The sequence below is a fragment of the Convolutriloba macropyga genome, chromosome 2 (genome assembly GCF_964194025.1).
Source record: "Convolutriloba macropyga chromosome 2, txConMacr16.3, whole genome shotgun sequence".
Taxonomy (NCBI): Eukaryota; Metazoa; Xenacoelomorpha; order Acoela; family Convolutidae; genus Convolutriloba; species Convolutriloba macropyga.
In genome coordinates this window covers 15,749,964-15,772,226 of record NC_134469.1, presented here as the reverse complement: position 1 = coordinate 15,772,226, position 22,263 = coordinate 15,749,964, and the positions used below count along the sequence as shown (strand labels likewise).

At 36.1% G+C, this 22,263-nt stretch overlaps 2 protein-coding genes across 3 annotated transcripts in view; both read left to right on the top strand.

The window, feature by feature from the left end:
• Nucleotides 1-3,829: 3,829 nt before the first annotated feature.
• LOC142357168 (uncharacterized) overlaps nucleotides 3,830-22,263 on the top strand; it is a 288,587-nt gene continuing 270,153 nt past the window's right edge. For both annotated transcript variants that reach the window (XM_075408854.1, XM_075408849.1), the window contains exon 1: nucleotides 3,830-3,840. The gene's annotated coding sequence lies outside the window, so the exon portion shown is untranslated. The remainder of the gene's footprint in view (nucleotides 3,841-22,263) is intronic.
• LOC142357157 (uncharacterized) lies at nucleotides 7,780-21,621 on the top strand. The gene is made up of 10 exons (XM_075408839.1): nucleotides 7,780-8,193; nucleotides 11,638-11,834; nucleotides 12,101-12,182; nucleotides 14,770-14,993; nucleotides 15,263-15,538; nucleotides 15,737-15,908; nucleotides 18,673-19,017; nucleotides 19,247-19,831; nucleotides 20,166-20,695; nucleotides 20,853-21,621. Exons 1-10 carry the CDS (start codon nucleotides 7,797-7,799, stop codon nucleotides 21,477-21,479), a joined length of 3,435 nt encoding a protein of 1,144 aa, XP_075264954.1. The 5' UTR covers nucleotides 7,780-7,796; the 3' UTR covers nucleotides 21,480-21,621.

The following is a 22,263-nucleotide window of genomic DNA, read 5'->3' as shown; positions in this document are numbered from 1 at the left end:
GTTACAGTTCATACATAACTTTGTGTCAGGGGTTTTGTTTTCCCTTCCCCCATTTGGTTTCTGCAAGGATTTTTCGAATGATTTCATCCATAAAATTACCAAAATTACAGCCAGCAAAGCACCCATTGCCAAACCGTCCGATTGAGTGTACCACATTTTATTACACTTAAAGTGAACATTAGTTACGGCTAGTCTCAAAAGGCTCTTAATAGCTGACCTCGGAACCTCAGGTACCTCGTCAATGGAGTACAATTCTTTAAGCGCAAATACATCCTCAACCGGTACATTTGTGTATAAGTTTTTAACATCGAGAGATACAACTAGCTTATCTTCATCCAATTTGGCGGCCTCTAGAGCAGCTCTGGCATCTTTCGAGTTAGTCTCAATATTTGCACCTGGTAACAAGGAAATTTATTGATGTTCTCGTAACTGCTACCGGACATTAACAGAACAGGCCGAAGCGGTGTAACCTTTTTATGTACTTTAACAAGTCCATAAAGCCTGGTTAGTTGCAATCCAGTTGTCCTGAGCCAAGGATAAAACTTTTCATTTATCTTTCTCTGCTTCATTAGTTGATGCAAACTGCTATTATCACTTTCTCGTTTTTTACGGTTAGATCGTCACTTTCTCCATTACGAGCCAAAAACTGCCTAGCACCAAGGATTTTAATTCTTTTATCCAAGTATGTTGTCTGTTTCATAACTCAAAAATCACACACTTTATCAAATAGTACAGCTAGTAGTTTTTGATCTTTCCAAAAGTCGTGAACATTTTTAACCCCTCTATCCATTTGCGTCTCACGTAGAATTTTGGCGTACCACTTTGACGTTAATTCTATTCCACATAAATTTTCACCACCACTGTTGTTCTCCCTTAATTCACGAACGAATCTGTCTACATCCGCAAGGAAGTGCACTTAAAATAGTCCCTGACTGAATGCTCTGGACCTAATGATAAGACTTCCAGCACAAATTTTGGCAGTTCCAAACATTCTTAAGAGATCCATTCCGCAAAGACGTGTCTTGTCTCTCAGACAGCTTCGCTAACTTGTCATTAGGTCTCTTACCAATCAATTCGGAACAATCTTTCATTTCCTTTCTAATGCTCTACACAATAGATGGTAAAAATTCTATTTTCACCTTTTTCCTGAGAATGCCCCTATCTTGCCTAAGTTTTTCCACGAACAATCTACGGCCTTGTTCCGAACAACTTTTTTCTTTCCCCAATAGCTTAAGTTGAAAGCTGTGCACCGCTTGTTCTGAAAAAAAATCGTTTTTGGGAAATTTGAACTTCAAAAAATACGGAATGAAATCATTATTATTACTGTTTTACAAGAATTCTAATCGATATTTACAGTTTAATAGTTTTTTTTTGAAAATTTTATTTAGTTTAGGAATGGTTTTAAACAGTTGTTTGTCCTTAGAAAATATCTGAGCCATGGTTGTTGTAGAATTTCGCACATCACGACAGCTCACTCAAGGAAGGAGGGCAACAAAGACTGTGCCCTTTCTACCAGTCTTCCCTTTGTTCTCGCCTTCCTCTGTCGTTTTCCAAGGTTTTCGCTTTTCTTTGTTTGAGCAGAGCTTTCAGTTTACCTTGCTGGCGCAAGACGATCTCCAGTAAATTGATCTCAAGTGCTCCTTCCTGTTGGAGCACACTGTAGTCTCCCAGCTGTGTTTTCCCCTTCCGTTTCGACATCAGGTGCTTTGTCACCCTCACAAACTGTATCCCAGTGCTCAACAAATCTTTGAAATTATCAGTTGATCCAGAGCGCTGACGTATACCACCGCTTTAAACTTGCTGTTATTCGTTTTCAAGTAATTTGTTAGCTCTAGTACACTGCTTGGTCTCTAGTTTTTCGATTTGTGGCTTGAGATGCTGTTGTTAATTAGATCATGCCACACAACAATATCAATCAGTGAGCTCAATCGGACCTTCAACAGAAGATTATGTGCTTTTCATCCCGTTCTTCGTATTTGGGTACAAAGAAAGTCCAGGTACTCTTATTATTTTTGTCAAGAGCCCTTTTTTTTCACTGTATTGAATACTCTTTACCGGATGATAGAGTGAGTTGGCTGCTAAAATATGAAGCATCCTTTCTATAACATTTTAAAAACTTTCTAAATTTTTGCTTTCTTTTGGCTTTTCTTTGCCGTTAAAAATCAAACTGACATTGATTAAAGATGCAGAGAAGAAATAATTGTCAATTAAGACTTAAATTAAAAAAAAACAGACGTTTTTGAACATTACTTCATCGTCAGGTTTGAAAAATTAAATGAAATGATTTACAAAGTATATAAACTTGTCATTGACTCTCATTCTAGGAAATTAGTTAAAATAACATCGAATTTTTGAAACTATTTACAGTTAAAATCAGATTTACAACATTTTATTTACACTTATTACACTAAAATCAATTCAATTTTTATTCCGCAGTTTTTGAAAATCCCGGGTATAATGTCTTGGATTCCTGAAAAGGGATTTTTACTTTCATGCCTATCTGTTGATATTTTTTACTTGTTAGGGTTGCGAAAATTTCGAATTATGTAGCAGGATAACTTTTTAAAATTCAAAAGTAGTAGTAGTAGTAGTAAAAGACCTAATTCCTTTTAAGATAAGGTTCTAGAAAACACACATGTATGACTTATGGACGACAAAATGTACAATAACACTTGACAAAATGTGAATACGAACAGTTCATATCATAGTAATTTGATGTTCTGGACTTCAGGTAATTTATGAGGGAACTTTTCAGTGTTTTTGATGTCATTTTGAATGAAATGATTTTTAACCGGATGAGCTCGTTTGCAGCTCTAGTTGCTCGGATGAAAAAGTTGTCTTTTGAAGAGACCTTGCGTGCTGTAGGGACGCGAAACAGTCCATTCGAGGAACATCGTGTTGGCAAAGATGTAAAAAGAAAGTTACACTGTACGTCAACGGCCACGATGTAAAGCTTCCAAAGGAATACAATGTCATCTCTGATTAAGCTGTAACACACAGGAAGTAACTGTAGGGATTCTAAGCCTGAAACATATGATGAGCAGCGTATTATCCAATGAAGGACTTTTTACTGGAAACGTTCAAGTTGGTGTAGCATAGTTAAGGACGGAGACCAAACAGGAGCACGGTATAAGAAAATAGGCAGGATAAAGGATCTATAAAGCAAAAGTTTCCTGTGACTCGACACTGAAAAGGGGATATTACGCTTCAGGAAGTTAAAAATTCTGTTGCAATTTAGAAGCTTTGAATCTAGGTGAGCTTTCCAGGATAACGTACTAGACACACTAAAACCCATATCTTCAATTTGGTTATTGAAAGGTAAGTAGTCCGAAACTAGAAAAAAATTAGCAGAATCATGCCCACCAAAATTAACAGCTTTACATTGTGATGGTTGGAAATGAAGACCATTTAAATTACACCAATTGAATAAGGAATTGATGTCCTCCTGCACAAGGGAGAACGATGAGGTGCTGAAAATTTTCAGGTCATCAGCAAAAAGATAGAAACAACTGTTTGTCACATCATCAGCAATGTCATTAACGAAAATAATGAATAACAAAGGACCAAGCACGCCGCCCTGAGGAACTCCTGAAGTAACCGGTAAACGATAAGAAAGACTTTGGTTAATTTTTACACACTGAGAACGGTTCGTTAGATAAGCGTTAAAAAGGTTGAAAAAAATTGAGTCGAAACCAAAATTCACAAGCTTAGACAAAAGTATTTGATGGGACACAGAGTCAAAAGATTTTCCTACATCGAAATAGATAGAAATGGCAGGAGAATTGGTATCACGAGCTGAATAAACAGAATCAAGATACATTATCATCTGACTTATTAAATTACGTGACTTCATAAATCCATGTTGTTCACGTTTGATTTGATGCCTTATCTTCGGGTAGATAAAATTGAACAATAATCTTTCAAGTAACAAGGAAAGTTTAGGGAGGATGCTAATGGGACAGTAGTTAGAAATATCATTATGAGGACCAGATTTATGTAAGGGATTAACGTGTGCTATTTTCCAAAGATCAGGCCAATATTGGGTTTTGACAATCCAGAAGAAAAGCTCAAAAACTGGCGCACACAGAATCTTTGCACATTGGTGAAGGAGGAATGAGGGTAACTCATCGGCACCAGCGGCAATAGAATCATCAAACGACTCCAAGAGAAGGAGAACATCAGATAGAGAGAAATCAAGGTTCATCAATTTGATGCAAGGTTCTTTCAATTGATCAGGAACAGTATGGTAACTCTTGTCTTGAAAAACCGAAGCAAAGAATTTGTTGAATCCCAAGGCTTTCTCTGAATCGGTGAAAAAGGATTCATTTCCATGAAACATAACAGGAGGAAATGAAGAGTTGAAACCAAAACTTCTCAGCAGCTTTTAACATTGTCGTGTTGAAGAGAGATCAAACTGATTGATGAATAATTCTTTATCTAACTTTATGGAATCTGAAATTGTTAAGTTGAGTTCTCTCAGTTTTAAGGCAAGTAAAAAAGAAGGATCACTTCCTAATTGCTTAAAAGTGGTTTCTCTTTGATTAATGAGATGAATAGTATGTGATGAATAAAACAATGGAGATTTAGGACGGACAGTGCGTTTCAATTTATTTGCATTAGTGAAAGCGTCAGAAATTAGGCTGTACCAAGCATCAGGAAAACTATAATTGTCAGAATTAGCATGCGACATGACCGTAAAAAGAGGTTGTAGATTAGAATTGAATAAAAGAGCATTGAAAGAAGACTTTGAATAAACGTTCCGAAAAGATAAGGGCGCTTCCGGGGAGTTAACGTAGAAACAAATGGGAAAATTGCCTGAAAAAAGTTGTTTAGCTAACATAACTGATAGATTAGCAACGTTAGATGAAAAAAGATCAAGGATGCTGTTACTTTTATGTGAACGTCCAGCGACGAACTGAGTCAGATCTTTTTCAATGACCGTTTCAAGGAACCGACCTTCATGATATTATGAAGACCAGTAGTTTGCCCAATCAATACCAGGGAAATTGAAATCCCCTATAATATAAACATCATAATCGCAACCGTGACCAAATTGAACCAGTAACAGGTCAAATTTAGTATAGTAGGACTGAATACAAGCCAATAAGTTAGAGATGTCTACTGAATTGTTTGATGATTTTGGCGGGTTGTATATAAGCGCAAAGAAGGAGAGTTTGTTACATAAGACAGCGCAAGAAATAGCAAAATCGAAGTCAGAAATTGTAATATCAAAAACTTTGACGGCTGAGTTAGAGGATTGTGCAATCAGCAGGCCACCATGCTGACGACGATCACGATCTAATCTGGACGTAATATTGAAGGAAGAACCCAAAAATACTTCAGAGTTAACGATGTCCGTATTTAACCAAGTTTCAGTGAGAAACAGTGAGGAGATAAAGTGCGACGCGCATAGTTTCAAAAGTTCGTAGCGTTTATCTAGAGAACATAATGATTGACAGTTTATGAGAGCACATTTAAAAAGTATGTAGTAAATGGGTTGCTATATCAACAAGCGTATTTTTGTAGTACAATTTTAAGTTCTTGATCTGAAAATCTTGTCTATCCTTTACCTCAACTGTGACCATATGGTAACGCTTCGCCAAAACAGCTTTTTCCAATTGACGATTTGCAGAAGATAAGAACTTTTTTTTGATGTATACCGGATGTTTATAAATCTGTAAATAATGACTGCGGGCAAAACAGTTTTCCATAAAACTAGAATTTGATGTTGTAACAAGAATAGGACGACAAAGTCTTTGACTAGAGGGAATATTGTCGTTTGTTGTTTCGAAATCTTGCCAAGCCGGATATATCCACCAGCTTGGAGGCCCATAAGTCACAAACATCCGTCGAGTCTTTCTCCACTTGTTTGAAGTATGTTAATTCAGTTTCAATTAAACCTGTTATCACAAACTGAAGTTCAGTTGAAATCGCGGTCTTCTTGTTTCCAGTAACAATATCGCTGTAAGAGGGAAGCGCGCTGGTGACTGTTTCTTTGACATTATCGTGCATAGTAGGAATTGAATCTTTAATGAGTTGAGGTACCAACTCAGAGATAGAAGAGGACAACTTAGATTGGAATTCAACAAATAAAGAATTTAACTTAGCTTCAGTTGGGGCATTCAAGCAGGTGTTGTTATCAGCCAGACAGACATCGCAAATCAATTGATTGTTTGGTTTACATCCCAGCCAGCGAACTTCTTCAAGGGACAGCGAGACAGTCCCCATGAAACCATTTGTCACATGAAGAACACCCTATCCCAGTTTGGTCAGCATCCTTGACTAGCTTTGTGCAGGCTCCACATTTGACAGAGGACTTGGAAATCAAGCGGGTAGATCGTTGAAGATTAGCCATACAAATATATGAAACTATTTAATTTTCAGAACAGAACAATATATAACAGAACAATATATAACAGAACAAAAGGCAAATATTTTGTATATGAACTAATACTTCAACATCATTGAGCTTTTTCAGAGATAAAGAATTCGGCTTGCAGGATACGCCCCTTAATGGCAAGATCAGTGTATTGTCCAAATTTGTGTTTAAAATAAGAAACTTTCATTCTGCATTTAATTTGCCTATTTATGCGGTTTTGTTCTTTGCTGTAAGACTTTGAAGGAATATTCCATTCAACTGAAAGAAAGTTGAGAGAGTACAACTGACTTGAAAACATCAATTCTCTGTTTTAAATGAATTTGATTTCTAACAAGATACGAAGAACGATAGGCATTAACCCTTTTGCTTGAAACTGAGTTTAGGTGATTTTCAAAGGTTAGGTTTGAATTAATATGTGCTCCAAGATAATGTCAAGCATTAGATGGTTTGATGACTTCATCTTCAAAAGTAAACTCAGGATCCGAATTAGCATAATCTGTAAAGATAACACTCTTATTTGTCGACATTTAAGGTGAGTCGAATCTCTGTTAGGTATTTGTCTGATCGTTCATTTTTTTCAGTTCTTAATGGATTATTTTAATTATTCAAAATTCAATATAATACTATTGTCATCCGCAAATTAAACAGATCAATTTCACCTTCCATTTTCGCCTTCCTTTCAGTTTCAACTCGTTGATATAGAACAGAACAATAAGAGGTCGTAACACAGTTCCTTGATCACCATGATCAGTCATTTTATCTGAAAAGTCAATGCCCAATTTTATTCACTGTGTTCGGTTTCGGGTCAAAAATGTGAGAAGTAAAATTGTTTAGTGAGATTGAAATGCATTCAGCTTTCTTGAGAGTTATTTGATGAGAAATTGAATTTTTAGCTTTGGCAAGATGTGGTTATCTTCCATATTTCCTATTCCATTAATACAGAGAATCAGTCGACAATTTTCTAGATTGGAAGCCGAATTGTTTTCTGTTCAAGAGCACATATTTCAAGATATTCTACTAACTGATTAAATAAAAGTCTTTCAAAAATTTTCGCAAAAGTTGGTGTTACTGAAATTGGATGATAATTAGTTAAATCAGAAAAATCTCCTTTTGAAAGTTGGTGTGGTGTGTGCATCCTTTAGTATTTGTATATTCTTTTTGTGTGATTTGTGTATTCTTTTTAAAATGCTACTGTCACCTCTGTCGTTGAATAGCTATTTCTCTACTTTTTTCATATATGTTTTTTTAATATTCTCCTTTTTCTTTCCGGAAGGTGAATTGACTCTTCACTGCTACTACTATGGTAAATATACCACAATGAGGGGGCTATAAGGGGAAAAATCCTTACAATTTTGACAACCTATGTCAATCCATTAGTTTTAAATTTTTGTTGCAGTGTGTAATGATTATATGATTAATGACAGGATCCGTTATAACCATATCCACAGAGTCCGAGGAGCAGACATCTGAAGTAGAATACACACTTCAACCAGATGTGCCATCTAGTCATGGGTTTCAAGTGTCTATTGAATCGACATTGGACTATGAGGATTTCATTTTGTATGTAATTCGTGTGTCCTACAAGTTTGCATCATGGACTGTGCGACGGAGATACAAAGAGTTTGCTGAGCTCCATGCATCTATCGCTAAATTGTATTCAGGACCGCAATATGTTTTTGCTTTCCCTGGCAAGAAGTTGCTTGGAAATTTCCGCAATAAATTTATTCAGAAAAGGCAGAAAAAACTGGAAGAGTACCTGCGTAATGCTATGGGTAATCTTCAAGCAATTCCAAAGGAGTTGGCATATTTCCTGGGTATATCCTTTCGCAATACATACGCGCCCTAGTTTTGGTAATTGTTGAATGGGCTGAGAATATCTGCGATATGAACTATATATTGATGTAAAAATTTTGAGCGATTCCTTTGAGCAGTGATTGGAATTGTAAGCAACGTGACTCAAAGTACCTACCCCCCATCTGCAAAAATTGCAATCCACCAACCAGTCAAGTTCTAAATTATCTACGGACAGTTCTTGTGTTGGCAAACTTTATTCGTATGTTGTTTAAGTAGTTTTCATCGTAACATAATGCTTGCAGGAATGGCTTCTGAGAGAATTAAGTAAAATTTGTAAAGTTCCATGTAATGGCTACTAAATTATCATTGACTCTGTACATTATTATAAGGAAATATTGGTGCAGTCAAATTTAAAAAGTTTTTATGGTGAATTTCTAATAGCCGCAAAGCGATAGCTGAGGATATTATTGGCCTTCTCTTGGTATTTTCAGTTCATAGAAGTTGAATTGTGTTGGGACTCTGTCTTTTTTTAAAGATCTGTTCACAAATTTTTATGGTTTTTGAAGTCATATTTTGAAGTGATGATTTTAATGACGCCGAAATAGGCAGTGGAACAAAAAAAGCGAGTAGTTATTACGCGGAAAATTTTGTCTCTCTAATTTTAAAGTCAAGTGAGTAAAAGGTATATGAACAAAAATTTGCTTTCTCGCTTGTGGTGGTTTTTTGTTCACATGTGGCAATTTGACTTTGATTTTTGCTTTTTTTCAATTTTTATGATAGGATTTTTTCTAAATGGTTTTCCACATCCAATTTTAGTCCATTCGTGGTCTACTTTTTTTTCGTTCAGTCCATGAAAAGGCTGCTATGTATATAATACTCGAAGGGGAGTTATGGTGATCTATCTTTCAAAATCAGTTATTTTTTTCACAGGATGCAAAGTCAAATGCCGCACGTCAGAAAACTATTTAGGCCAATGTGTTGAATAGAAGTCAAAAGCAGAGCAAAAGAGAGAGTGGTTTTGTTCTTGTACTATTCTAAGAGAGCGAGAAAAGTGAGTGTGAGAAATTTTCGCTAAGCGAGAGACATATTTTATTACGTGCGGCGTTTGCATAGTGTTTTTTAGTTTTATATTTTTTCAGATAAATCTGTCTGCCTCATCTATTTTGGCTAGTAATGCTATGATTTGAAGTGTTTTTTACTATCTAATGCAAATAATGCACTTTTAGATGATATTCTGAGCTAATTTTGCCATTTTACCTTGTGAAACCATTTTTTAGCACTTATTGCGGTCTTCTTTGTTATTGTGTAGCAATTGGGGTCTTTTTATGGTTCACTTTAGTTTTCTAATGTGTTTGGTGATCTCTTGATTTGATTTACATTGATTGTCAGTTGTATTCGTTAAAGAAAATGGCGTAATTTTGATGAAATCTTGGGCTCATTATCGTCTATGTTTTAAAAATTTTTTGCATATTTCTATTTTTGAGCTTCTTGCTCATTTTTTTTATTGTTTACTAGATACTAGACAGATATTTGATGAGTATTGTTACTAAGACATGGCAAATCATTGTTGAATAGTAGAGCTTATATAATGTAATAAGTCGTTTAAACTATCAGTTCATGTATTTTGATGTTTGTTTTCAATTGCTCTAGTAGAGAAGCAATTATTGTAAACGTATGACTTTTTTATGCAAAATTTTTGCTTGACCGTTTTGATTTTTCGAGTGATTTTTACGCCCTTGACTTTTTGCGTTTCGCTTAATCTAAAATTCCCTCTCAATCCCAATTTCAAGAACTCAATTGGTGGCAATTTAATATTCAAAGTCAAATGAAAAGTGCGCCGACACTGGTACCATTTTTCACTTTAAATCTTAATCGTGGTATATATTAACCTCTAATGCGGTTATTTGAAGCCCACTATTGAACTTCTCAGTCCCATTTCCCCCCTCCCCGGACTGAAGCAGGCTGCAATTGATTAGAGCTCCCACTAGTCGGTCGAGAGCAATTCTTCCGACAATTAGTCGGTTATGTTATTTAATTGCTGATTAGGATGTCTCGGGAGGCAGGCCTTGAGTAGGGCACTGATTGAATAGATGAAGATTAAAGATGGTTTTTGCAGATTAAAGCATTTTGTAGCAAGTTTTAAAAATATCCATTTTTTGTTTATTGGTTTTCACCTTTTGTACCGTTTTCCAGTTTTTTTTTATTGGTATTCGCTATTTGAAGGCGAACTGTTTTTTCTGCAAGCTTTGCTGCCAATCGTTTTTTTCTGAGTAGCAACTTATGACGAAATTTAATCCGATTTTTTTCTGTGTTTTTCTCATGTTCTCACTGTTTTTTTCTTTGTTTCAAAATAACTATAAAATCAGTAGATGCACATATTGAGTTATCAGTTGCATGCTGGTTTAATCAGATTTCTTCCCGTGTTTTTTTTCAGGTTCTCACTGTTTTCTTTGTTTCAAAACAACTATAAAATCAGTAGATGCACATATTGAGTTATCAGTTGCATGCTGGGTTTTAGTGTATATCTACTTAGATTCGTTTCTGAAGTCTTTCGGTTATGTTTTTTTTTGGTCGTCAAAGTTTTTACGACCATATGATTTCTTCAAATATGCGTCTTTTTATTCTGTGTTCATGCAGTTTCAACTGATTTGCGTGCGTAACGTCATTTTTCACTCTTAGTGGAGCGAGTTTTATTGTTGATTCGCGTGATCAAGTTTTTGGTCAGACGTGACTTGCCTCGCGCTCAAACTTGACTTCGTCACTCTGAAATTGACTTTAATTCAAAGAGACAAGGTCAAGTGAGTGCGTGTCACTTTCATTAAAGTATCTTTCAGAGCAGGCTGAAGAAGCAGCATTAAGTTATACGGATTCTTTATGAAAATTTAACATCCTACCATTTAATAAATTTTCTTTTTTGGTCTATTTCTTTTGTTATCTTTTTGAGACTGCAGATCTATGGAGCTATTGTGGCTATTTTCTGAATATCTGCGAGGTATATGCTTGTTAAGTTGGACATCTATATACCCTGTCTGCTTAGTGATAGTTTTTATGTGCAATAGGTAGTTGTTAATTGTTTTTTGCCTTTCTTTATTTCAATTTATTTGTCTTGAATTTGCTTGCGTTCTTAATATATTGGTGCCATTTTAGTTTTCCAAAAATCGGGGACCGCTTCTGAAAACTTGCCATCTGTTGTTGCCTTTTTGTATTTTTTCGTTTCTCGGTTTCGCAACTTGAGAGAAAAAGCTTTTTACAAGGTCCGTGTTGCTTAATGGTTTGATACATTGCGTATTATTAAATTCGGATTGTGAAACATATTTGTGTTCCGCACAGATTCATGCCTTCCTTTTAGTAATTATTAAATAATTCGTCTAGTTGATTCCTATGTATATATCTTCTTAGGAGAGAAAAAGTCTTTGTTCGAGTGATTCCCCTTATCTTAGTCTAATACACAATTTTTTCGACAGATATGCACAAGTATGAGCTGAACTGGATTGTACACACAATGGCTGAAGATATCTTCAACAGATGTGAGGCACAGACATTCTTGCCTCGTCTCATACCAGAGCAGTACAAAACATATCAGCTGGACACGTTGCAACTACATGCAATATACAAGCGCATGAACCTGGAACTACTTCCTGATGAGTACGAGATGACAGAAGTAAGTATGATATCAAGGAAAAAGTCTGTTCAACATTTCGCGGCTTCCAAGATTTGGACAATGGTCATTCGTTCTATAGATGCTACAAATGAATGCAAATAAATATGCTGGAGTGTTCCAGTTAATTACTGCGATGTCCGTTCAATTGATACTTGCGAAGAGATCATAACGATTTATGATTGAGGGCTTTTAGCAAATTTACTAAAATTTTTGTCAGCTATGTATAAGTGTATAAGCGACACATTTTTCCATGTTAAATTTTTTAGGCCTCTGTTAATTTGGCACACTTGATGGACTTCGCATTCAACTTAAGAGTTATGAAGGTTGAGGGCCGCAATCATAGAGCTGGTTAGTACCTATTACATTAAAATGAGCCAGGAAAAGGGAGATAACCATTACAGTTAATCAGCTGAATGGTTTTCTGCTCAGCTTCTATTCCGTTTAGTTAATGAAATTTCACTCAGTTTTTTCATTTTCTGCCATTATGGGATGTTAATCAGGGGATAGTTCTTGAGCCTGCAAAATGCAATAATTTTAAGAATTATAATAAAAAGTTTTCAACTGAGCTTTTATCGACTGATGTTCTTGAAATTGAATTAATACTTGCTCTCAAAAAAATTGAAGCATTTTTATTAGTCTGCTGGTCTTTTTTAAGGCAATTTTTTTGTATTATCAACTTTTCGTCTGACCTCTTCATTTTCTGTCCTCAAAACGGGATAAACAAGTAAAGCCCGGAGGTTATTAAATTCTCTTAGAGCCTTACAGCCCAATAGTCTGTAAGTATGCGATTAATCCGTAACCCCACACGCTAGCTCCTAACACTTACCAGTGCTAAGTACTCACCTCCCCCCTCACTCATGCTGAGCCCACTCCAACCCCCTCAATTAAGCTAACGGTAGCCTCTCAAAGCCATAGCTAGCTACTGAAAAAGCCAATGGCTCGCTAGTCGTTAGTCGGTTATCTTTATACTAATATCTGTAATAAAAATGAACTGAGATGCGTTGGATACCTTAGAATTTATAGTTGTCAATCAAAATTCCAGCAAAAAACTGTTTCCTGAGTTAAACAATGTCTCAAAAGCGATACTAGAATTTAAATTTAAACAATGTTTCCTTGAAAAATTGATTGAAAATAAAATTGAAACTAGAAGACATAAAGAAAAGTTACTGGAAGTTGAATGACTAAGATGAACAATGAGGATTGTTCGCGTTCGCGCGTAAAATCCCAACCCATAATGACAAAAATTTTATCAAATTTTCAAAAGCAATACCGATTTAACGAGGTCGCAAACCTGCTGATATTTATGTGACAAACGTATTGCTCGTACTTCAAGAAAGTTTTGGCCAGTAGATATATAATCACTTCGAATTTTTGGCCATTCCGACCGTTTACGTTTTCTGTTTAAGTTTCACAATTAACTTCTTACCCTCAAGCTAGTGGAAGTTCGAAAAAAGTTGCGTTTTATGAAAAGGTTGCGTTCTTGGTAAATGAAAAAATCAGAAAGTGAAAATAAAGGGAATGCCTAACCGATTAACCCCAGAAGGATTGCATTCAATTGACATGAGCTGCTTTTAGTTTCAATAATTATGCTACGGTAAGCCAAACGCCATGATTAGGTACAGAGAAGTAGGTTTTACTTATGCTGATGTGATAAATTTGACCGATTACCGAGAAAAAACTTAAATAAGAATTTAAAAAACAAATTACTCTTTTTATAGCTGCGAAGCTGTAAGCTGAGCGTAGCTATATTGCGGTGCTCTTGGTTTTTTACAATTCAAAGAAATTGAATTGTATTGGGGCGCTGTCTTTTTTTAAGATCTGTTCACACATTTTCATGATTTTTGAAGTCAAATTGAAGTGATGATTTTGGTCACGCCGAAACAGGAAGTGGAGCGAAAAGGCGAGTGGTTTTGCGGCGTGAATTTTTTCGATCTAATTTTAAAGTATAGTGAGAAAACCGTGTCTGAAAAAAAATTCGCTTTCTCGCTAGTGGTTTTTCGTTCACATGGGCAATTTCACTTTGATTTTTACAGTTTTTTCGATTTTTTGGATCGGATTTTTTTCTAAATGGTTTTCCCAATCCATTCATATTCCGTTCTTGGTCTAGTTTTCTGTTTAGTCAATGAAAATTTTTTGAATTGTACGTCAGGACTTGTCCTGCTATGTTTTTTTGTTTCGTCGTCTGACGCTCTTTTTTCGTTTTACATTTGTTCACACCTCAAAGCTGAAAAGTCAAAATTTCTGGATGACTTCTTCCTCTCACTAACTGCTTTCGCGCGCATGACGTCATTTCTCTCTCCTGCTCTCTCTAGAAATAGTTTTTTGCGTGATTAGATTTTGATCATAAGTGACCTACCTCACTCAATAAAAATGACTTTTGCACTTTAAAATTTAATTTTATTTTGACTTAGTTTAAGGTCAAAGGAACCTATGTGTAATAAGGATTCCTAATGAAAAGGCTTCTGCGCAATGAATTTTAACAAGCTTTATAAATTTATCGTTTAATTTTTTTCCATAGCTTTTTGAGCGGCGTCGATAACTTTTTCAACTTATATCTGTATCTGTTTCTATCTCTATAATATGGCACGCAAGTCTATTCTTTCGCAGCTATTCCGGCAATCTGCCGGCTATGTTAACATGTTTTCGAAAATCAATCAGCTTAATTGATTATCTCCGAAGGGGTCTCATCAGTCTATTTCGCGGCTACAGTCTGGTAATCTACCGGTTATGTTCAACGAATATGCTGGCATATTGTGTGCCATGCAGATACTCACAAGACTTGTCTTGTTACATCAAGTTATATATATTTTTTAAAAAAATACCTGACCAATAATTAATACGGCGACTTAGGAAGTAGAATTTTTGCATTTGATTACATTTTCGATCAATTGGTACTATTTTCTCTGATCTGTTGGGTATATTCCGTCTGCTTTAGGGACCTCCGACTGGCGATTGAATCACATTCCGATTTCGCTCTCTTATTTCAAGAGTATGAAGCACTTGCAACTCGACTGTGTCAATGTTGAAATGCTAGATGAGGCAACTTTTGAGACAATCCAGCACTCACTTGTCAACCTTCATTGTCACAAATCAGTCAGCTCCTGTACTCAAATTTTGAATCCTCTTCGCCTCACTAATGCACCAATATGGTACAATCTGGTAAGATTTCTAACTTGACTTTCCACTTAATTTCAATACCCCGATCAGTTGAAATATAATTCTCAGAAATGTGAAATCTTGTTGCTGGTGCTGAAAACAAGTCAGAATTTCCATCAAAAATTGATTGTGTTAAAAGGTTTGTGAAAAATAGGCAAAACTTTTCAGATTGTTAGAACTTAAGTTTTTAAGATTTATTGACCAAATCAAACCTGTGTGCGGTGGCAACAAAGATTTCAGATCATTGCTGAAATTTTGCTCGGTTGTTTCAGATTCGACTGAACTTGTCAAGGAACCGGCTGTCGAACATAGACGAATCCATGTGTTGCGTTCCAAGACTACAATTCCTGGATCTGAGCCATAACCACTTGTTTTGTATCCAAAATTTATCAGCATTATCACAGCTACGGGAGTTGGATCTCTCTTATAACAATTTGTCGTGTCTTGAAGACGTACATGCAAAATTGGGCAACATTAAGAAGCTGAATTTAGACAACAACAAATTGTTTTCATTGGATGGATTGTCTAAAATGTATTCACTAGAACAGGTGCGTTGATTATTGCTGCGAATGGATATGCAATCGCATTTGATGCATTTTTCGGATCTTTACGTTATTGCTCTCTATTATAAATTTTATCGCAGTATATAGCAGATCAGCGAATTGATATAGCACGTATGTTTGCGGGTTCAAAATATTATACACTAAGCTAGATGACACTAGCAAAATAGCTCCTTTTTGTTTTAGCTTTCGTGCACAGGAAACAGACTTTGTGAAGTGGCAGACGTTGAGGGTATTTCCTTTCTACCCTGTCTGGAATATCTCTGGCTCAGGGAAAATTCTCTCTGCTCAGTGCTGGACTATAGAACTAAAGTCTTAGAAATCTTCTCCGACAGGGCTCCTGAAGTTACCTTGGACGGTATGTCATTTGACTATCATAATCTTTAATAGAAGCCGTCAACTTCTCATCGGCTGTTATTTAGGCGCTCTCCTTTTTTGCATATCAAAGAATTTGAATTATATTAGGGCGCTGTCTTTTTTTAATAGCCGCCCTCAGATTCTCAGCCGGCTATTATAGCGCTCCTATTTTTTTTTACAAGTATTTAGTATCCAAAGTCAAAAGTATCCAACGTATTTGGATTGTATTATTGTACTGTCTTTTTTTTATAGCTGCGCAGCTGTAAGCTGAGCGGAGCTATATTTCGGTGCTCTGGGTTTTTTTTTACAATTCAAAGACTTCGAATTGTATTGGGGCGCTGTCTGTTTTAACATCTGTTCACACATTTTCATGATTTTTGAAGTCAAATTGGAGTAATGATTTTGGCCGCACCAAAATAGGAAGTGGAGCGAAAAAGCGAGTGGTTTTGTGGCGTAAAATTTTTGCAATCTAATTTTTAAGTAGATTGAGGAAAATGAACAAATTTTTGCTTTCTCGCTAGTGGTTTTTGTTCACATGCAGCATTTTCGCTTTGATTTGTACAGTTTTTTTTCCTTTTTTGTATCGGACTTTATGAATAGTTTTCCCAATCCATACATAGTTCATTCTAGGCCTTGTTTTTTATCTGAACCAAACCTCTTTTTCTCGCTAGTGGTTTTTTTTAAAATGCGGCCTTTTGACATTGATTTTCTGTTTTTTTCTATCTGAGTTTTTTAAATAATTTCCCCAATTCACTTATAGTCCGTTCTAGGTCCAGTTTTTTTTTGTTGAGCCAATGAAAATTCTTTGAATTCTGGGTCAAAACTTGTCCTGCTACGATTTTTTGTTTCGTCGTCTGACGCTCTTTCTCGTTTTACATTTGTTCACACAGCAAAGCTGAAAAAGTCAAGATTAAGATTTTCTGTATCACTTCCTCTAACGGAATCTGTGCGCCTGACGTCATTTCTCTTTTTAGCCAGCGTTTTTAGTTCATTTGCGTGATTAGATTTTGATCATTTTGATACGTGACTTAGCTCACTCAATAATGACTTTTGCACATTAAAACTTAAAGTTCACTTTGAATAAGTTTATGGTCAAAAGAACTCCAAATGAAAAGTCTTCTGCGAAATGAACTTTAACAAGTTTTATTAATTTATGGTTGAATGTTTTTCACATAGCTTTTTGAGCGGCGTCGATATTTTCAACTTATATCTGCATGTTTCTATCTCTTCACGGCACGTAAGTCTATTCTTTCGCAGCTAGGCCAGCTTTGTTTCAAGATCTGTTCACACTTTTTTGGCTTCCAAACGCTCTTTTTTAAACAATCCTTTCACATATTTTTGGGAAATTTTGAAGTCAAATTAAAGTTACGGTTTTGGTCATGCCTAAACAGGAAGATGAGCGAAAAAGCAAGTTGTTTTGTTTTGTGGCGTAAAATTTTTTTGCTCTAATTTCAAAGTTGAGTGAGAAAATCGTGTCTGAGCCAGCGCGCGTCCTCGCTAGTGCATTTTTGTTCTTATGCGGCATTTTGACATTCATGTTTACTGTTTAATCAATTTTTTTCCCATTAACAGCCGCAAAATTAATAGCTGCTGGGGCTATTAAGGGCTTTCTCCTAATTTCGTTTTAATTATTTTGTCAAAATTTTTCGTTACGACCATATGACATCACATCAAATCTTTTTTTGTTCTTTCTTTCTTGCAATTTCAACTGAATTGCATTGGTGACATCATTTTTCATTCTAAGTGAGGCGAATTTTTTTTTGTTCATTCGCATGAATGTTTTTGGTCAAACGTGACCTACCTCACTCTTAAATTGACTTTTTGTTACTTTACTTCGAAGTGATAACGTCAATTTAGTTTATGTCACTCTAAATCAATAAGTTATGCATATTCTTAATCAAAGTATAATATTGCAGCAATAATTAAATTTCTTTTTCGGTCTGTTTCTTTTACTATTTTCTTGAGACTGCAGACCTGCGGAGCTATTTTAGCGATTTTCTGGCAATCTGTCAGCCATGTTTTTTTCTTAACGGTTTCCCAATCCATTCATAGTCCATTCTTGTTTTTTTTGTTTAATCAATGAAAAGTCTTTGAATTGTTTCAGGACCTGTCCTGCTATGTTTCTAAAATCCAAGAATTGTTCTGGGGATCTGTCTTTTTTGTAAGAGGTTTTCACATATTTTTCAATGACTTTGATCCTTCAAAAACCTGTAAACTAAACTTAATTTGTCGAATTAAAACCAAGACTTTTTAAGTTTGACTAATCGAATATAATGGTTAATAGAATCCAGAGCTTTATATAGATTAAGAAAGACCTCAGGCACAATGTTTTTTGCCAGTTTAATATCTGAACTCTGTATACACGAGAGCATGAATTGTTGAATGGCTTTTTCTAAAAACCGAAATGTGATTGGCTCAGGAGTCCATTTTGTAAAAACTTGTTCATCTGATCTCCAATTAAGATCTCAGTTACTTAAGATGCGCATAGTGGTTTTGAGTGTTTTTGATATGGGACAATGGTTATCAGGTTCTTAGTGATAATTTTTCGTTCATTTTTTTAACGTGGCATATCTGGAACATTGTTTATCAATTTATTTTTATTATGAAGCAAGAAATGTTTTTAGGCAGCGTTTTTCAAAGCACTCAAAGCACATGGTGGATTATTTGATTTTCTGGTTTATCTTTGCCAGTTTTTTAATGCTACGGATACATTGGTATTGAGCGACAGAACGGAAAATTTTTTGGACAAGAAAATGTTCATTTAGGCATTCCTACAACCAACAGGGAACTGAATACAGTTCGGATGCTTGTAGCTTTACAAAAGGCGAAAGTCCAAGTTCCTCCTCGATCAAGCGTTATGGCCAGAGCGACATTAGCGGTAGGCGCTGGAGATTTGGTGAACACTTCATCGTCGTCAACTGCGGGTAGTTCGCGGCAGCCGCGCAGTGGAAGTCTGTGCAGAACATTGAGTAGAGAACAGGTGAGAGAGATGATGGAGGCTGAAGAGCAAGAAAAGAGAGAAGCAGAATATCAGCATGACGCGGATGAGAAAAAACACGAGCAACAATTTGATTTTGACCGAGATCATGGCTTAACAATGGGCAAATTTGGTAAGACTAATTAAATTGGGATATTAACAACGCCAGCAGCTATTCACTGAATTTTATTTAGCTCAATTTAACTACTCAGTTTGAACATAAAAGATTTACAAAATGCAGGAAAATTTTGTGATAATACGAGTTTTCTTGTTTTCCTCGATATTTTGATCCCAGAAGACACTTAGTCGAATCAAAAAATGTTTTAATTGATAGAAACTGGAGCATTGCACACCTGTTTTAGGAGGTGAACAAGAATCGGAGAACGAATTAAATGGAGATGTTTCAGCATCTACTGTAACAAAAGAGGAACTGTATTGCAAAGCAGTGAAACAAGTGAAAAGTGGTCTTGTAATGGGTCTAACTGGAGAGGTCAACATGATTGATTGGAGCTCCCTTTTGAGTGAACAGAATCTACTACTACCTCAAAATGATTTTGCACATGAAGATAAAATTAGCCGTGAAATGGAACGCGACTGTCTTCGCAGTTTGGTCTCTTTTCTGTCCAGCAATATTTCTTCCAGATCAGATTGCACGCAGTTGTTCTCTTTCATTGTTAAACGGGAGGACGAAAATCACGAGCAGTTGTACAAAACTGAAGATTTTCTACAACTTATGAAAAATTTTGTGTTGAAAGGGGCTTCTTTCGAGTACGCCTCAGCTGTGGGAAGTTTTCACGACCCTTTCGATACGAGAGGTGTGACCAATGCACAATTAGTAGACAGTGGTGTCATGTTGGTTCATGAGGAAGGTTATCCGAACTTTGTTCTGTGGGAGCATGTGTCCAAAAGCAACAAAAGTGCCTTGTCAACCCTCCCATTACCAAATGGTAACTAATGGAATAAATTTATGCCTAATTACGATCTAAACAACAGTTGATTCTGATGATAGCTGAGCATGTTCCCCATGTTTGATGTCCTGTCATAACGGTTCCGAAATCTTAGATATTCAGACCGCGATCTCGATTTTGTGTACAGTAGCTTGCAGTGTCTGAAAAAAGCACGTTTGAAAAAAACTTTATATCATGTGAATGATGCCGGCTTTGTGAGCAAAGTTACAGAAATTAGTGGCGGCTTGATGTCCAAATGGTATTTTTTCTATAGTTTTTTTTATGTGAAATAAACTTCACAAATTTCTATAAATCCATTACTTCTCTGTTTTAGCCTTGAGAGCACTTGCAAGTTGTGATCCTCGTAAATTCATCAATACATTCCACGACGTCCTTACTGGAAGACCTCAAGAGAAAGAGATGATAACTTTCACCCTATGGTGCTATGTTCAAACGTACTTGATGCCCTTCCCGAAACCTGCAATTGTTTTTATAACCACAAACCAGTGCCTTCGAGTGTTCTTCGACAAGTCCAACAGCAGTTCAACCAAGTTCTTCAGTGACAGTTCATCAGATGGAACGGGGGAAAGCTCAGGTTCCGTCGGCAAACGGAAAAGTTTGTTAGCTGGTCGCAATATGGTTCCGATAGAGGACTTAGTTGCCAACTTGACTCTTACCTTGACGCTGAGTTTCGATCAAATAAAGGGGCTAAATGTGAATCCGACCTCTCACTGTGTCGAAGTGTGTTACTTGGATACAACTGAAGATGACAGTGGTGGTGAGACTGTGGCGAGGTCAATGGTCGCTGCGACCTTGGATGCTCCTGACATGCAATCATTTTCGAGTGTCTTCAAAAATGTCCCAGTTAGTATGCTGTCCTAATTTATGCATACAGCTTTGTGAATAGAGCCTAAGTGTTAACAAATATAATTCAAGTTATTTATGCAATTTCAAGTAGTTTTCTAATCGTTAAGACATCTAATTGTTAACTGAGGTCTGTTAAGTTAGGATTTTGTTTTAGGTGAACTGTCCGTTGAATCTGATGGACTTAAAGGACTCAATATTCAACAGTCAGAAACAAGGTCAAGATCAGACCTCTGCAAATGTAACGCTTTCTCCGAAGAAGACTGCTGAGGGCAACAGTAGAATATTCTTCGCTTCTAATTTAATGAAGCTTACAATCAATGATGTTACGCAATCTACATTTCCACTGTTGATGTTAACAAACCACTTCATCTGTTGCATCCATGATCCGACAGTGGAAGCTGTTACTAATTGGAAAACGGAAAGCAGTCAAGAAGATTGCGCCGGATCAAGTAAAAGTCCAAGTTCCTCAAAAAATCGCTTAATATGCGTGCACAAAATATCGCAGGTGTTGATTTTGAAACTAATGAAGCATTCGACGTCAGTCTCTTTAAGCGTGAGAACACTGGCACAAAGTCTGGAAGATCTGTCTAATTCTTTGGAACTGAACTTTGAGGAAGAATTTTATGATTCCTCGGAACAGTCGAAAGATCTTTCATCGATGCCTATATCGTATTTGACATTTTCTTTCCGCACTATGACGGCGAAGGAGAGATTCGTTTTTCTACTTCAGAAACGCTTTGATGATTTAGTGAAGCGTAGACTGTCAATTATTTCATCATAGAACTGATTAATTGCTTTATCTCTATTTAATCGCTAAATTTTTCCTATTCTTAGATCATTGTTTACCCCTAGTTACGAATTAGAGTATCCAAAATTATCCTTTGATTTGTAGAACCTCGTTTTAGTTTACAATTTCCGAATCATTTTTCATCCATGTCAAGCGAAATACTGCAGCAAGTTTAGATAAGTGTCTTTCGATCGCAGAAGGGCCAGAAATCGTTTATAACCTGTTGGTTATAGAGAGCTTATAAATTATCCTGTCATGAAAATGGCGTCGGGACAAAATATTAAATGCCAATATACCCACTGCAATAAAATAGCCAAAATATACCAAACGCATATTTGAAAGGACAAATTTTGAAAATTTTATTCCGAAGATTAATTGAGTACGTAAAACGTTGTGGGATTTTCCTGCCTTTTTATGTGTACAGGTCAAAGACTCGGTGGTACAATTTGAAGTCATATCATTTCAAACATCTAATTAACTCTACTATTCAGTGGAGAAAAAATGCTTCTCATTTCCGGTTAACGCAACTTCTGATAATAATTTTTGATCGGTCACGCCATCGGAATGATACACGTCATATTGTACATGCTGTTACTAATCGATGTGCTTTAACTCAAAAGTTTTCAATAGCCGCACAGCGATAGCTGGGGCTATTATTGGCCTTCTCTTGGTTTTTTTTACAATTCAAAGAATTTGAATTGTATTGGGGGGGGGGGGGCGCTGTCTTTTTTTAAGATCTGTTCACACATTTTTGTGATTTTTGAAATCAAATTGGAGT

Bases quoted from the DNA above. Each gene is read 5' to 3' on its own strand.
- LOC142357157 (XM_075408839.1), top strand. From the start codon at position 7,797: ATGACAGGATCCGTTATAACCATATCCACAGAGTCCGAGGAGCAGACA. The intron at 14,994-15,262 runs GTAAGATTTCTA...CGGTTGTTTCAG, and splicing joins CACCAATATGGTACAATCTG to ATTCGACTGAACTTGTCAAG. The intron at 19,832-20,165 runs GTAACTAATGGA...TCTCTGTTTTAG, and splicing joins AACCCTCCCATTACCAAATG to CCTTGAGAGCACTTGCAAGT.